The following is a 16,339-nucleotide window of genomic DNA, read 5'->3' as shown; positions in this document are numbered from 1 at the left end:
AAACAAACTCTATGTTTTCTTGGTACTAAATCAGTGCACTCCCAATTTCTAAACATGTATATTGGCATTTTTGATTGTGTAAAGGCGCTTACACTTTTGGTTGAAATATCCGCACTACTAGATTTTACAAGCATGTTGTTTTTACTTAAAACAGCATAATTGTAAAATCCATTTGTCACCTCCCTTTGATTTGGTACTCAATCAAGACTTTACTGTTTCCATAAATGTTTAATTTTAATTGTACAAAATTAGGGCTTACATTTTTGGTTTAAAAATATGTAATGTGCACCTAATTGTTTTTCAACTTGAAGCCTCAAGTTGAAACATTATTTAAATGGCTTTTCATACTTATTTAGCAAAAGTTTTCTTGGTCCCTATTTGAAATACCTTTAAGTCCCAAAAACATAGATAAAGTAAATATTGTGTGATGTATTTAACATAAAATTCAACAGTTCTTTGACACAACCTGGTTTTAAGGTTTTTGTGTTAAACGTAGGCTTTTGTGATTGCTAACAAAGCACAAATTCCTCATTCACGTCTCTAAAAAAACACCATTAAAGCGATAGCCCGGAGAGATAAGAGCTGATCTGTTGTTGCAGCTTTTTCACACTGTGGTTGATGAGAGGGCAAGTCTGATGGACTTGTATCTTGTCGGAATGGTTTGTTACTACGGAAAGCACTATTCAACCTTCTTCTTTCACACCAAACTGCGGAAGTGGGTCTACTTTGATGACGCCCAAGTATCCGAGGTAAGAAGTTTCCAGTATTTTTATGTTATGGAAGTACAAAATTTGTAAACATCCTTCAATTGATGTGGTTTAGCATTGTTTTATACTTTCCATACCTTGCTTTACCAGTCCAGTACATTTTTTGTTTTGTTTTTTGCAACCAATATTTTAATAAAGTCATTTTGTATCTACTTAAAAACCTGAAATATTTTAATTTTTTACGTTCAAGTTTTCTATATTAATTTAACTAAACTCTAAGAGTATTTTCGATACTTTATTCATCATAATCCAATCGTTAAGATAACCTGTAGTAAAAAAAGGAATTGTTAACATATCTAAATCAATCCGAAAAAAATGTGTTTTTATTGATTGTCCTTTCTTTCGTGCGGAATTAAATTTTGTTTTTCCAAACACAACATCATAACGGTTTATTCCATGCATTTAGGTTGGCAAGCAGTACTTGCTAACTTTGCAACCTGGTATTGAAATGCTATAAGTATATATATATATTATATATATATGTTTTTAATTGTTGTGGCTAACAGAATATTTAAATCTAAATTTTAATAGTAAAACTAACAAATATTAATGAAGAAAGTTGCTATAGATGTTTCCAGTGTTATTATTTAGTGTCCTTTAGTTTTGTACAAAATTAATATTTTTTTTTATTTCTATGTGTAAGGTTGGCAAACGCTGGAGCAACGTTGTGTCCAAGTGCATCAAAGGACACCACCAACCATTGCTCTTGCTTTATGCAAACCCTGATGGAAAACCGATCAACAACGCCACAGCTCCCAACGAGATCAGCCTCTTGCCTGGCTGCATTCCTGTGAATGGAGCTGGGCAGTACGACCGAGTAATTCTGTCCAATATCAAAGGTATGTGGTAATTTATGTTGAAAAACAGCTTCTCTGGTAATTGTATATGTTAACCAACGTTTTGGCAACCTATGTAAGTTGCCTTCGTCAGGGTGTATGGGTGAAATAGGTTGCCAAAATGTTGGTTAAGATATACAAATACCAGAGGAGCTGTTTTCTTCTTATCAATTTATATATATGTGGTAATTTGTTTGGGAGTCTTACATAACAGCTTTTACATTGTGAGGTAAAAAAAAGATTTTAGCTAGGAAAGCATACAACTTTTGCAAATAAATATTCACCTGGTTCAATCGTTTAGTTCTTAAGCAGTAGTGAACTCAATAAAAAAATTAAATGCCATTTGCTTTGATAAATATTTAAAATTAGGATTAAGTCATTTGAAAAAAGGTTTTAAACAAAATTAAATGTTTCATTTTTAATCTCCTAATTTCAACCCAAGTCATTTAACTGGAAGTTCAGGTCGAGTCATTTGTTAAAATAACAGGTAATTTTTAGTTTACTTGCTTAACACAGCTCACGTGTGTAATAAATTGAACATTCTAAACAGGAACAGACGAAAGAATTGCGTCGACAGGTTGTTGACGGAAGTTAGTTAAAACCTTGCTTTCCTGGTTTATCGTCACACGATAGCCAACTTGTGGCAATCTTCACACAGCGATAAAACTTTGCCTTATCAGATACTTCAGCTTTTTTTTGGTTTATTTTATTAATTCCAATTTTTTAGGAAGTGTTGCTCATCCAGCAGTTTTCTTATAATGTACGTAACCCTAACCCTAACCAAAATTTGTAATGAATTGAGCATTCGAAACAGAAGCAGACTCGCTTAGCAGCGAAGGCAAAGTTACTAGTTTCGCCGACAAAAAATCCCTAGCCGAAATAATTTAATTTTGTGTAGTAAAGCAAAAATACATTATTAAGTAGTATAAACCATAATAAAAATTAAACTTTAGATTTAAAAATCCGGAAGTTTAAACGTCCAATTTACTAAAATCATAAAAAAAACTAATTTTGAGTTAAGTAGAAGAGGCACTCTAATACGAAGTAGTGGTCACTTGAAGGCAAATCAAACTGTTGAAGTGTCAACATTAAGCACAATTTAACATAAGCACACTTGTTGAAGGCGGATTCACCAGTTTCGCGGGAGAAAAATCCCAATTATAAATTTAATTTAAGTGTAGTAAAGCAAAAATACACATTTCAAAAAATTATAAAACATTAAACCGTTGATTTAAAAATCCTGCAGTTTTAATTTAAATTATTAAATTTGTGTCAACATAGCACAATATAAATTGAACATCTCGAACAGAAGCAGACTCGTTGAGCAGCGAGGGCGAAGTCACCAGTTTCGCTGACGAGGAAAGTTCCGGAACGGAGTCGATGCAAGCCACCACCATCGTGAGTCCGCCTCCTTCCCGAACCAAGCCCAAGTCGAAATCACGGGACGACTTTACGCAACGTTTGCCGGTCGAACAGCCAGCTGTAGTGTCAACAGAGAAGCGACAACCCAGGGCCGTTAAAACGACCAACGTCAAACCAGGTGTGTTGTCTGTTATGTTTGCACTTGTCTGGTTTTTCGTGTATTTACTCTGCAGCTTTTTGTCGTCATTCCTTTTATGTGTATTTGGATAACACCACACTTTATATGCGTTTAAATGTGAGCAATCCAGTGCTGTCCGCAGATATCTTGTGTTGTAAACTTTTAGGAAAACAGTAGATCCACTTGTCTATTTTATTTTTTTTAATATATCCAAAATCTTTTTTTTTCTACAATATTAATGTATTGTAAATTTTTATAAAGTTTAAGTGTAAACCTTTTTGGAAAACTAGGTACAATTAAATTTTTGGTTACTTTATTCCTGAGTTGCACACTAAAATAACATTTTTTTGCATATGTTTTTGGCTTTAACTCTTAAACAATACAATGTTGATCACAATAGTTATGTGTTGTAAAAAGGTTTCATAAAGTTTCAGTCTAAATTTGGCGAATACAAAGTACAATTATCCCTGGTGACTTCATATCTAAGTTGCACACTAAAACAATATTTTTTTAATATGGTTTTGGCTCTAAATCTTAAATAACACAAAATTTTCACAAATTCATGTGTTGTTAACAGTTTAAAGTTTTAATGACATTTTTAACGGACAGTAAGTAGACTTGTCTTTATGTTAAATTTCAGTTAGACTTACACACACCACATATGTATATCATTTCGGCTTACACACAACTTTAGTTTTGTACATGGTTTTCCCTTTTAAATCTTGATTGACCTTCCAATATAAAGGCCTGAGGCATTTTACAATCAACAGCTAAACTTAAATATTCTTTAATTCGGCCTATTATGTCATTTAAGAAGTTCTTTACCTAAAAGTATATATGCCTTACATAAATAGTAAGCATTTAATATTGTCAGTGGTATGTAGGCATTGCAGTACATCAAAGTTACTTTTAATATTTTGCTAATATAAGTCCTTTAACAAATGTTGGTTGTTTAGACTTTTTTAAATGTATTTTTATCACTTAGAGTTTAAAAATACATACTCATTTTAAACATTAAAAATCAGGTAAAAAATGTTTATAATCTTAATTGTAAATACTGATCCATCTCAATACAAATATTAAAGGCATAATATTTCATAAAATCAACATTTTGTTAAAAAAAACAGTGTAATGTGTTATAACCCATTTGTTATGCAAAAAGTGGTGCATTTTATCTTGTCTGAGGATGCTTTAATCCAAAGCTCATAGTATAAAAGCTGGCATGGTGATTTTGAATGGGCTCTTCAGCGGACACTTGAGTGCTCTATAGTAAACAAGGAGACTAATTTGAAAATTGATCTGCACTGTAAACCGTCTAATCATTTTCTTTAAAACCTGAGCGTTCTTTGAAACCACAAAAAACAATAAAGTCCTCTTGAATTGGCGTTAAGTGGAATTTATATCTTCCTTTCCTGGTTGTGGGTGAAAACTTTAAGTTGAGTGAATCCCCACAGATTAACAAGTGGATAAAAATGAATTTTTGTCACCTGTGAAACCAAAACCAAGTTATTGCCTGATTTTAGCTTATATTATTGTTCCAATGGTATTCAATAGTTTAAGCTTGTGAAAATAAACTGATTTGCAGTATTTTTTTCCAATTTATTTATAAAAAAAAGCCATTGGTCTGAAATATTATAGTTAGAATACTATAAAATAAAAACACCAAAAATTAATTTGAAAAAGAGAAATTCGTAAAAGCATTATGCACTTTGTTTACATTAAATACCTCAACTTATTTTCTATTTGGTTTAAAATAGTGTAGTTTTAAATGATGTACACACAATGCATAGTAAGAATAGCAAAGCCCTTACAGATGTACAGAGCATTTTAAACATTTTGAATAACTCATCGTTTAAGGAGTTAATTAAAACCTTCAAAATACTTCCTACTTCTATATGGGCTTTGATATTCTTACTTTGTCTTACTACAACCTCCAACTATTATGCTCCAATTTACAATACATGTGCAGTAAAAATAATCGCCAATTAATGTAAAAACAAACAAATTTCCAATTAATTAAATGCCATCAACAGTAAAAATGTCAAAACTCTTAGGCACTTTATTGCAAAATACTATTTCATTCCTAGCTGCAGATGTATTGAACTCTGGCCATATTTGTTTAAAGTTAATTAGTCAAAAGTGACCTTCAATTGATTGAAGTGTTGCTAATGTCCACTGCTTGTCCACATTTGACCCAAGGGACACTGGTCAGTAGTTCAAAGCACTTGACTAATCCCTTTTCAAGTCGCTATTGATTAAAATGTGGCTAAACATTGAGTTTAAGTGACCTTTATTGAACAAGTTCTATTGACATTGCCAACGGCGTCCCTTGGGGATTTGACTTTGCTCATTTTAGAAATGTATTACATCTCACATCTGATGCACATACTAAAGCAACACAGGGTATGTTTGAGGGTAGTGCAGCACTCTGCACGCAGTTAAACTTTTGGGTGGCATTTTCCAACTTTAAAAACATTTTTCATATTTTAAGGAATCATGTCTCTGAGATATCATTTTTTACTGAATGGCAGCAACCATTTTCTGCTCATATGTCACCTTTCTTTATATTGTGGAATTACATGGAAAAACTAGTGGCTGTATACATTGACAAAACCGGCTTTTTATTATTATGCAATAATTTCCAAATGAAAACAAATTTCACTTTTCTGCATGAAAACAGACATTAGAAATCACATTGTGTGGTCTATTAATATTTGGAAACTTTTTAAGATATTTTAGTAACCTACTATTTAAAAGGATTCAGTTAGAATTTCAGTTGAATCTAGCTTTACAATATGCAATCCATTCATTTCTGATGCAATGGATCGATATTTAACATGATATAACTTCAAAGGTGTCATAAGCCATTTTGGTGATGAAGTTGTCCGCTACATAGACTATTGTACATATTTGCCAAAAATATTACTCCAAAATTTAGTAGAATGTGAGCATTATTACACATTGTTTCTCAATTTAAACATTTTCGATTTGTATACTCTAGCTCAGGGGTGAGCAATTATTTTTAACCGCGGGCCGCATGAGAAACTCAAAATGATGTGGCGGGCCGGATCAAAAATAGAATCTCAAATACATGCAATATGACGTCATACTCTGACGGTATAAAAGAAATAAGCTAACAAACTTGTTATTACGTTTAGAGATGTGCAAAATTGTGCCATTTTATGTCAAACGTAAAGGAGGCCACATGACGTTGCGCGAAGCGTGAGAAAATTGCAACTTTATTGGTTTTAAAATGCAAACTTTAATTTAGATTTAACGGGCGCATGGAGAACAGGTAAACGCATCGAGCACAGATAAAGAATATCTATTGCTTTATATATTGACATTTATTAAGTTGGTTGACCCAAAAATTAAGATTAAAATACGTAAAAATTTTGCACAAAAAAGATTTTTTTGTTTTTTTAAGGCTTTAACTTACCAATGTGTCACTTGCGGTAAAACGGCCATACTGCAAAGACGATATAAAGAAACACACAAAATGGAATTAACTAAATTAGGTTGACAAAATGTGAATCAGTATATTTCAGAGTTAAGAAAACGGTCTATATTTCGTTCATATCTTAAAGACGGAATCCTGTTAACCGAAGCGCAGAAATATATCAATATTAGGCTAAGTTTGTTAAACTTTCGTTAGGAAGAGTGTCACAGTGCAAAGGACGCTATTTGTCTGTAAAGATGCAAAAAATCGCTTGGGGTACATAAGAGAAAGACGAAAGCGCGAAAACTATTTTCGTTAAGGATTTGAAACAGGCTAAAAATCTAATTTGGCGGGGTCATGACTAGATTCATCCCTGGAAAAAGTGTTTATGATTCAATCAAACATGTAGAAACTCACCCTTGTTTTCGCTTAGCCTATGTATTTCAAGGAAAATACGCCGCGGGCCGTATTAAACTGCTCGGCGGGCCGGATGTTGCCCAGGTCTGCTCTAGCTTGTAAAATTTGCTTCTCAATTTCTCCTTAAATGCACCACTGTTTGGTTAACTTGACTACTTGCAAAAAGCAAATTGGCTAATCTTATACCTTGTTCAACTGAACTGAACCAAACATTTTTAGTTTTAGAACAGCAGTTTTCAAACTGCTAGATGTTGGAATATTGAATAAGCACTTAACACATATCTTAAGACTGTCTAATGTTTAACATTAACATGGACTTGTTGCAGAAATTCCTACTACTGCATCAAAAAAGTGCTACTTACATGTTTTATATTATTTAACAAGTAATAGCTGCTCTGCAAAATTTTGGTGAAAACTAAACCATTACATCAGTATTTCTCAACCCATGGGTTGCAACCCCAAAGTTGAGACGCTGTCTGATTTGGTTAGGTCTATGACTGCAACGCTTTTGTATAGTTAGATTTATTAAGATTGGTTCTGGGCAAAATTTCGGGCTCTTTCCTTGTTTGAGTTTATTCCACTTAAACTCACAAAAAAATCAGTGAAAAGAGTTGATTCGCCAAAGCATCGATGTTATGTTACCCTTCATTAAAAAAAGAAAACACTAGTTTACATCAAAGTACATCACACATGTATTTTTTGTTCCAGAAAACCGAAACGTTTCCCACAAGCCTCTAACCCCAGAAGTTGTCCCAGTTAAAGAAAAGCAGCCGAAAAAGCAGCCCAAGACATTGCCAATCACAGTTGGTCAAGTGAAGCACAAGGCTCCAGTGACAAACCAGACAGCCCCTGTTCCTGTGAAGAAGAATTTCGAGGAAAAACCAGTGGATTCCAGTAGAAAACCGACTTTCCAGTGGAATATGGCATCGGAGAAACCCAGGGCTAGTAATGGGGTTAAGGTGGGTGAATATAAAGAGCCCCAGCCTGCCCAATGGACCAAGTACAAGCCTTACCCACAAGCAAACAAGGTCGGTATTTTTGTAAATGTTTTGTAAACTAGGGTGCACTATGCACCTATTTGTAATGTAGCTTGATAATGAATTTCAAAGGCATTACATTTTAAGCATTATATAATAAAAAGTTTTTTTTAAAATGATTTTACTTATAGGTGTAATCTGCAAGATTTGAATTTCCAAATAATGTTACCTTGTCGAATTAGTATTCCTTATAAAATTACCCAATTGTAACTGAAAGATAAAGAACTTTATCAGACAGTTACACCAGAGGTTTAATATTGACAATAACTTAGTTCTTATTCAAATAGAATGAAACAAAACAAATGCACGTTAACTTACAAATGTCAATAATTAACATTGATAAAAAAACTTACACCAGAACAGAGCTGTGTGGTCCATCAAAAAGTCACGGCTAACTGAAGGGCAAACAACATTGCTTTTTATTTTGATTTACTAAACATTCAAATACAAAGCTAAAAAGTGAAATTCAACCATAATTACAGGCTATTTCCAATATTCAATACAGGGTTAATATTTTTTACTTTTCTGCTTGCCAATTTTTACGCTCAACGAGTATAATATGCTACAGGCAAGTGCTCTTTGACACCCACTCTGCCCACTAGAGAATGCCCTAAACAAAAATTGATTCATTAGGTGGTCCTAGTTTGGTTAAACACTTAAAATTATTTCAACAAAATAAAAGGACAGATAAAATCACTTTTTTAAGTGTAATTTTACTTTACAATTTTGAACAGTATCAACTCTGCAATGTTGAAAATAATTTGTTTTAATTTTACCTAATTTTCTTACAACTTGTTTCTCATATAATTACAGGCTAATGAACGGCGTCCAAGAACCACTGTAGTGACAGATGGAAGAAAGTCGCCGCAGAGCACCCCACTCGATTTGGAAGTTAAATCCATGGACTCAAAAGGGATGGCCACTTTTGCGTTGGCCCGCAAATCGTCCAATACCGACTCCGCTTCATCTACCACCACTATGCAGCAGCAAAGAACACCGCCGATGTCGCAAGCCGGAGACAGAGCTATTCGACGATCACCGGTTTCGAAACTTCGCAGAACTTCACAAAACTCAGACAATAGCAGTATGAGTGGGATTTCTATGTCGAGTTCCCAGCCAGAAAGTTTGTCTTCAAACAGGCAGCATTCAAATTCTCCAGGTATAAAATCATCTTAGTGTGCTATTCAATTGTGCTTATTAGCGACTGTAGTAAATTATATTGCTTGTTATAACACTGGTGGTAGGTTTAGCAGAAAAAAACATACTTTTAGGTTTTTGAGCAACAAAACAATAATTTCTGTTACAGCTTTGCTTTGCAAATTACGCAAGTTGATTGAACATTCATTATATTAAAGTTTGAGCTGAAATCCATTTGCACATGTCGTTGATTTTCAGCTCAACTTTAATATAATTAATGTTCATATTGCTGCACTTGATTGAAATGTTTGATATTAAAACAATGAAATATGCATTTCACAATATTTGGATTCACATCTATTTTTATTTAGGCCTTTGGTAGGTCACACTTATATTGAAAAAACAGTTTTGGTATATAATTCTGTCACCTTAAACCAGTGTTTTTATCTTATTTTGCTTTTAATGATGCTTATTAGTGACGGAGGTAAATTATATTGCTTCTAATAACACTGGTGATAGCTTGAGTAGAAAATCATAATTTTAGAGCATTAAAAAAATCATATACTATTACTGCTTTCTTTAGCAAATCACACAAAATGATTAAACACTGAGTTTAAACCCTGAATAAGGTTATATCATATTATACATTTTGTTGATTTCATATCACTGCATTTGATTAAAATTGTTTTATATTAAAAATGAAATATGCATGCCACAGTATTGTGGGTAACATTCATTTGCAGAATGAATGTTGCAGCTATTTTTATTTAGGCCTTTGGTGTGGCTCACTTTAATAAAATAACTGTTTTGGTATCTTATTCTATCACCATAAACAAGTGTTTCTCAACCATTTTTCCTCGAGTCCCAAATACTAAGCGTAAGTAGTAACAGCGAAGCTTTGGCGACCTAATTATCTTCACTGAACTGAATTTTGGTAAGCTCAAGTGAACAAAATAAAAACAATATAATAGCATTAATATCAAACAAAAATAATATGAGCCATGTCTTTCTTTCTTTTTTTTTTTTTTTTTTTTTTTATTAATAAATTCAAACTTAAATAATTTGAGCGATGTCTTCCTTTTTTCCAAATTAAAAAATAAATTGTAGCAATGTAGCTCACAGCCAATCTTAATTAATCCAACCATGTAAACTACTTGTCTTCGATGCAACCAATTAAAATGGCCACCCAATTTTGGGTTGTGGCCAAGGGGTTAAGAAACACTGCTTTAATACTAAACTATCACTAACATCATAATCATATGCTTCTAACAAACTGCTTGCTATTCATTGTATGCAGTCCTGCTACATAATACCACATCAGGTGATAGCCCTGAATCTAGCGGCATGCAAAACACCAACACTAACCATGTTTCACCACAAGGAGGCAGCACATGTCAAGGTAATAGAACTGCCAAAGTTTTTTGCATGGCAATAAAGCTTACCGCGAGAAAAAAATGCTACAAGCACATACAACCAGAACTAAAGTTTTGTCAAAATTATTATTTTTTTTAATAGGAACGCTTCATGGTTGTATAATGCTTTTAGTGGGATAATTTGTGTGTGACATTATTATAAATCAAGTGTACAATTTCATTGCTACAAAAAAGTCAATCAAGTTTGCAAATCAATTTTCTCGTAACATACATTAAATTAAGATTTTTGAAGAACCAATAAAGAAATAAATATGGTCAAAATGTTTTTCAAAATTCATATGGTGCAAAACATAATGAATAAAGTTATTTCGTCGTTGTGTTTCATTGCAGTGTTTTTTCATGACAGGCATATTTTTTTATTTTTCATGCATGTGTTGTATATCTATCCATGCATGGCCATCAAAAAAATTCAAAGCATGTTTTTTTTTCTTTTCTTAGGTGCCGCGCATGAAATCACTAATTGTTTACCCACGACCGCAGCCACCAATTGCCAGCAAGGAACAGCAAAACCCCCCTTACCCCGAAAACCCCCCTTTCTAAGCATACCCTTCTCTGCCAGCACCCCTCCTACCCCCAATCTTGCCACTGTAACAACGCCACACGCTTACCCAACTATGCACCCAAACCAGTCGCCCCAAACTTTGAATTCAAACCCTGCAACATTTCCCAATACCCAAGCTAATGCCGCCGCCCAAATTTTGTCGTTAGCTAACCGAATGCAGCGACTAAACGGCGTTTCCTCTAATTCCCCTCACTCTAACCCACCCGAAAGAGTCAATCCCAAATCAGGTATTTGCAAATTCAATTTGTCATCTTTTTTATTGCCTACTGATTGATGTTTGTGTGTGTGTTTGTGTTGGGTGTTTTTATTTTTTTAATTGTTTATACCTGGATGTTTTCAGTCTTCAGTAGTTGGGTGTTCTTAATTTAGCAGGATTTATTTTAAATTCCTTAATTTTGTGCTTTTAATTAGATTTTTGCATACTGCTTTTTAGGTGGCGCCAAATTGTACTTCTGAACTTTTTTTAATTCACCAGCCAGCTATTATGTGCATTATAGTAAAAAATGTATATCTACTATTATTAAGCATGTTCTGCAAAAAGGTAATCTCAGTTTAATTAAATTATTGAAACTCTTCTGTGTTGTCTATTGAAATTTAGTGGTAGACGCTTAACTTTTTAAATATGAAGATAAGGTAGTTTTTTGTACCAAGTCATAGTATTCTTTCCAATCCTAAACCAAATTCATAAGTCATTACAGTCATGGTTTTGCAAATCAAAAATAAATTTTCTGAAATCTTTTATTAAAGAACCTAACAAGCTGGAGAAAGAATTGCTAAAGAAAATATAAATTAAATTTAAGATAACTAAACTTTTCAACATAAACGCAAATTGAGGTCCAATGTTAACCTATACATTGTCACAATACATTTGGTATTTTGAAGTCATTTAATTTTTTTAATTATTATTTTTTCTTCAGTCTTGTTTTTGTGATCAAAATAATGCGCGAATTAAGATATCAAATATAAATTGTTTGGTTTATTATACACAGCGCAAAAAGAGGGTTAACAATGTTTTTTCAGTTATTTTTTTTTAGAAAAAGTTGACCTTTTGCTCCGAGAGAAAATACTGTTAAGGCCGAATCGAGCCTAGGTTTCTACTTTAATAATACAAACACGAAACAAGACAAATGTGTAAATTGTTTTTTCGTTATATTTAGTCATTACTTAAAAGTATAAGTCTAGACCGTTAAACTCTCATCGTCCGAAGTTTTTTAACCAAAACACTACAATTAACAAACAAAAATGTCGACAGAAAAAGAGCTAAAACTTACACCGGGCTTTTAGAATTTTTTTTTTTTTTTTTTTTTATGAATTAATTTTGATTTTTCTTCAGAAAAAGCCGAGCTCTTGCTCCGAGAAGCAGAAGAAAGATTCGAGCAGAGTCGCCAAGCCGACAACCTCCTGGATTACTCCACGGCTCTACAGTTGTGCTTGGAAGCCACCAAGATGGTGGAGGTTGTTCTCCTCATGGAAGACGTGCCTACAGATTGCATGGTGCAAGCGAGGATCAAACATGGCGAGTGCGTTAATAAAGGTGAGGAGATTAAACGACATACCAATAACGTTTCTATCAAAGCCCATGCAGAAGAAAATGACTAAACTGCATAGGCATCAATATTCATTTTACGTCTAACTACAACCTCCAAAGAAAAGAAAAGTGAGAAAGTAGTTTCAAAACGAGTCAAAAGCGTCCTGTCTATAGAAGTCTTGAATAGGGACGTCCGGAAATATCGGATCGAAGCTGATAACCGATACCAAGTGATAGTATCGGTAACCGTCCGATAATATCGGATCGGAGCTTGTTTGAGCCTAGCAATGACGTCATCTGTTATCGGATAGTATCGCGATACTGTCTGTCCAAAATATCGGGAATCGGTATCGGAACAAAATGTGAAGTATCATACATCCCGAGTCAGGTATTTGCCCTGGACCTCGGTATTTAAGTCCGACAGCTCAACCAAATTGCACTAAAACTTAACTTTGTGTATCCCTCCGCAGCGCGCATTCTGCAACGGCGGAAGAATATTAGGATGCGATTCGCATGTTGTTTTTTTCAAAACATTTTTTATTGAGATCTTCGCGTTATAGGGCGTTTTTTTGAGTGTTACCTTAGCTGGGAATCGAACCCGTGAACCTCTGGGTTAAATTCTAACAGCTCAACCTTATTCAAGTCAAACTTAACTTTATGTATCCCTCCGCAGCGCGCATACTGCAACGGCGGAAGAATATTAGGATGCAAGCTCGCGGCAAAGAAGCCGGCGGGAACCGCTCGAGCATGACCGAGGCCGATCGTCACATGAACCAATCGGAGGACGCCACGTCATCCACATCCGTTACGTCATCGGTCAAAGGTCACCAGCTTCAAGAGGAAGATATGTCGGCCGTGAAAGAATTGGAGAAGGAAGATGAAAATTTGATTAACTTTAACAAAGCAGGGATGACGAACTTGCAACATCAGGTAAATAACCAGGGTTGCCATCTGCTCAAACCAAAAAATAAGCACGCTACTCAAAAAAAAGCGCACTAGGCTACTGAAGACCAGGAGGAGATCCAGGATTGCGGGGGTGAAATCCAAGCTTATAGGAATAATGTCATAAAAATAAAAGCTTAAAAACCCTTATTTTTGTATGCTCATTCTCTTAATAATATTTTGTCAGTACTGACACACGTATGACTAAAATAAGGCAAACTAAGCACACAACTCTAAAATAAGCACGTTTCTTAGAAATAAGCACAAATGTGTTTTCTAAGACACTGCACCCAAAAATAAAATCTTAGAAATAAGCGCCGCATGTCAACCCTGTAAATAATGCTTCACTGCGATGTCACTGTCTATTTCAGCGCTTCTCAACCGTTTTTCTTTCGTGGCCCATTTTCGTTGCACAAAACCATCAAAAACAGATTTATTTATTCAACCTTGCATTAGTGAGGTACTTGCTTCTGAACAATAAATTTATTTAAGCCGTTATTTCTGTAAAATTAGGTATAGCGACACAAATGAAACTAAATCCTTCAACAAATATAGTTTTTTTCAATTAGTCTGTTGCCTAACTAAAAGGTTTCCATGGCCCACCGGTTGAGAACCGCTGGTCTATTTACTTGAAAGCTCATGAAAACTTAAATGAGTATTTTTACACCTGTGCTAAAAATGAACCGAAATAATCTTTTTAAACGTGTTTAAAGGCAATATTAAAAAAAATCGATTTTAAGACGAGTTTTATTTTATATTTTTGAATGCCATGGGTACGTCTCAAATTAGCACTAAAAAGCAAATAAAAGTGACTTTTCTTATCTTTTTAAATAGTACTTCCACACCATTATCAATTTTTTACTGAATTTATATTATTTTTATGTTTGATTCTCACCGAGTCAAATGTTATAAACAAACGGTTATTGTCTATTTATTTAATTACAAATTTTTATCGTTCGAAGTAGACCAAATCAACGGTTTCGATATTCATTCACTTTTTTATTTAAAACCCATATGATCCCTTCTAAATAAACTATTGTTTAGTTCAACTACAACTCACAACTATCGTTTAAGATCTCCAAACATCGCAAAAAAAATGTGGCAATATTTTCTGCAAAAACTTAATATTTTTCAATAAAAAACAGTTCTTCAGCCTTTTCTAAATCGTCTTCCATCATTTCCAGGTAAACCAGATCTACGAGCACCACAACCAGGTCCGCCAGCACCCCGACTACCAACCCCACGCGGGGTTGCGGCCCCCGCACGGCCCCAACTCAAACAACAGTAACAACAACAGCTCGACGAGCCTTTCCAGTGCGAAATCGCAGCATCCGGAAAAGCGAGCGTCCTCATCTTCATCACAAGCAGAGGAAAGCGATGAATCGCGAACCAAGATCTTCGTTTGGAAGAGACCGGAGGACGAAGAAGACGTTGTGGAAATGGCTCCGCAAAGATCCGCTCTTGTGTCTGCAGTGGAACCACGCGGAATCGAAAACCCTGCTTCCAAATCGAACTCGTTGCCACGACGGCAGCTAAATTCAAGTTCGAGCTCGTTACCGCGCGGAGTAAATCCTCCTTCCGGTGAAGATCACTCCGTTCACGACAACAATGCAAGGAGGAATCAGCATCCCGCAAGCTCCTCTGTCGACAATGAAATCCAGGAGAACATGAAGTTGCTCTCAATGAATCCGACGCATCGCTTTCGATCCAAGACTCCGACTCCACAGGGGGCCAGTGAGATGTCGGTGGGTCAACAGCGCCGCTCTAAAACCCCGACCCCCATTTCGAACAAAGAGATGATGCGAGCACGGATGGGGACCCGGAGCCACGGGGAATTACCCCGACCCAGACCCAAGTCCGCTTACGGTTCCGCAAGCGAGATGCGCAAAGAAGATAGCGATAGTGGAGTTTCGTCACGAAAGCTCTCCGATAAATCGAGCAGCGGAACGAATAGCCCCACTTCCGAGAGACCCACGTCGGCGATGGGCGCCCCATACGCTTACCCAGGCTGGACCCCCGCCAATCATATGATGCCGATGGGTTTTAACCCCGCAATGTTGTCACCCAACTTCTACCCTTATATGATGGACATGTGGCAGTATTACAACAACATGACGCCGGAGCAGAAAAACCTTTTCGCAGCTAATATGCAGAACCACAAGCCGCCGGTGAGATGTTATTAATAATGCTGTTTTCTTTTTGCTATTTATATTTCGCGCATTTTCTTAACTTTATATTCTGGACAGTTGTGTTTAAACTTTTATAGTGTGGTTGTTCTGAGGGAAACTTTTGCAGTCTTATTTACCGCATTTTCAAAAGTAACTAATTTTAACCCGCAATTAAGTAAAATTAGACAGCATAGCATCAGGTAGTAATTTCAACAAAGACAACGCAAAACTTATATATACTTCTATTAAGCAAGCAAACTTAATTTTCACGTAATTTACCCTTAGAAATGTCGGTCCGTTATTTTCAGTATCAAACGAGTATTGATACTGCCAACTTCATAGCGTATACTATAGACCCCGGTCCGAGATTATCCGATATTGTATATTTTTTGTCCGATATTATATATTACCGTACATTCCTAGTCACAAGTAGCCCTTATTTTTCCGACTTTAAAAAATAGAAAAATAGACATCGGAATAAGTTTTTTTTTATATATAGCAAGCGAACATGAATTTAAGGTAATGTACACTTA

At 35.0% G+C, this 16,339-nt stretch overlaps 1 protein-coding gene across 1 annotated transcript in view; it reads left to right on the top strand.

Moving 5' to 3' along the window:
* LOC146134582 (uncharacterized) overlaps positions 1 to 16,339 on the top strand; it is a 28,636-nt gene that overhangs the window by 7,177 nt on the left and 5,120 nt on the right. The window contains exons 6-15 of the mRNA XM_083397847.1: positions 600 to 749; positions 1,411 to 1,606; positions 2,913 to 3,143; positions 7,708 to 8,027; positions 8,850 to 9,195; positions 10,471 to 10,572; positions 10,850 to 11,395; positions 12,502 to 12,702; positions 13,370 to 13,626; positions 14,823 to 15,806. Of these exons, the coding sequence (XP_083253973.1) occupies positions 600 to 749; positions 1,411 to 1,606; positions 2,913 to 3,143; positions 7,708 to 8,027; positions 8,850 to 9,195; positions 10,471 to 10,572; positions 10,850 to 11,395; positions 12,502 to 12,702; positions 13,370 to 13,626; positions 14,823 to 15,806 (3,333 nt within the window). The remainder of the gene's footprint in view (positions 1 to 599; positions 750 to 1,410; positions 1,607 to 2,912; positions 3,144 to 7,707; positions 8,028 to 8,849; positions 9,196 to 10,470; positions 10,573 to 10,849; positions 11,396 to 12,501; positions 12,703 to 13,369; positions 13,627 to 14,822; positions 15,807 to 16,339) is intronic.

This window comes from Ascidiella aspersa, chromosome 9 (assembly GCF_963924565.1).
Source record: "Ascidiella aspersa chromosome 9, kaAscAspe10.2, whole genome shotgun sequence".
Classification (NCBI taxonomy): Eukaryota; Metazoa; Chordata; class Ascidiacea; order Phlebobranchia; family Ascidiidae; genus Ascidiella; species Ascidiella aspersa.
This window is presented reverse-complemented; position numbering and strand designations above follow the sequence as displayed.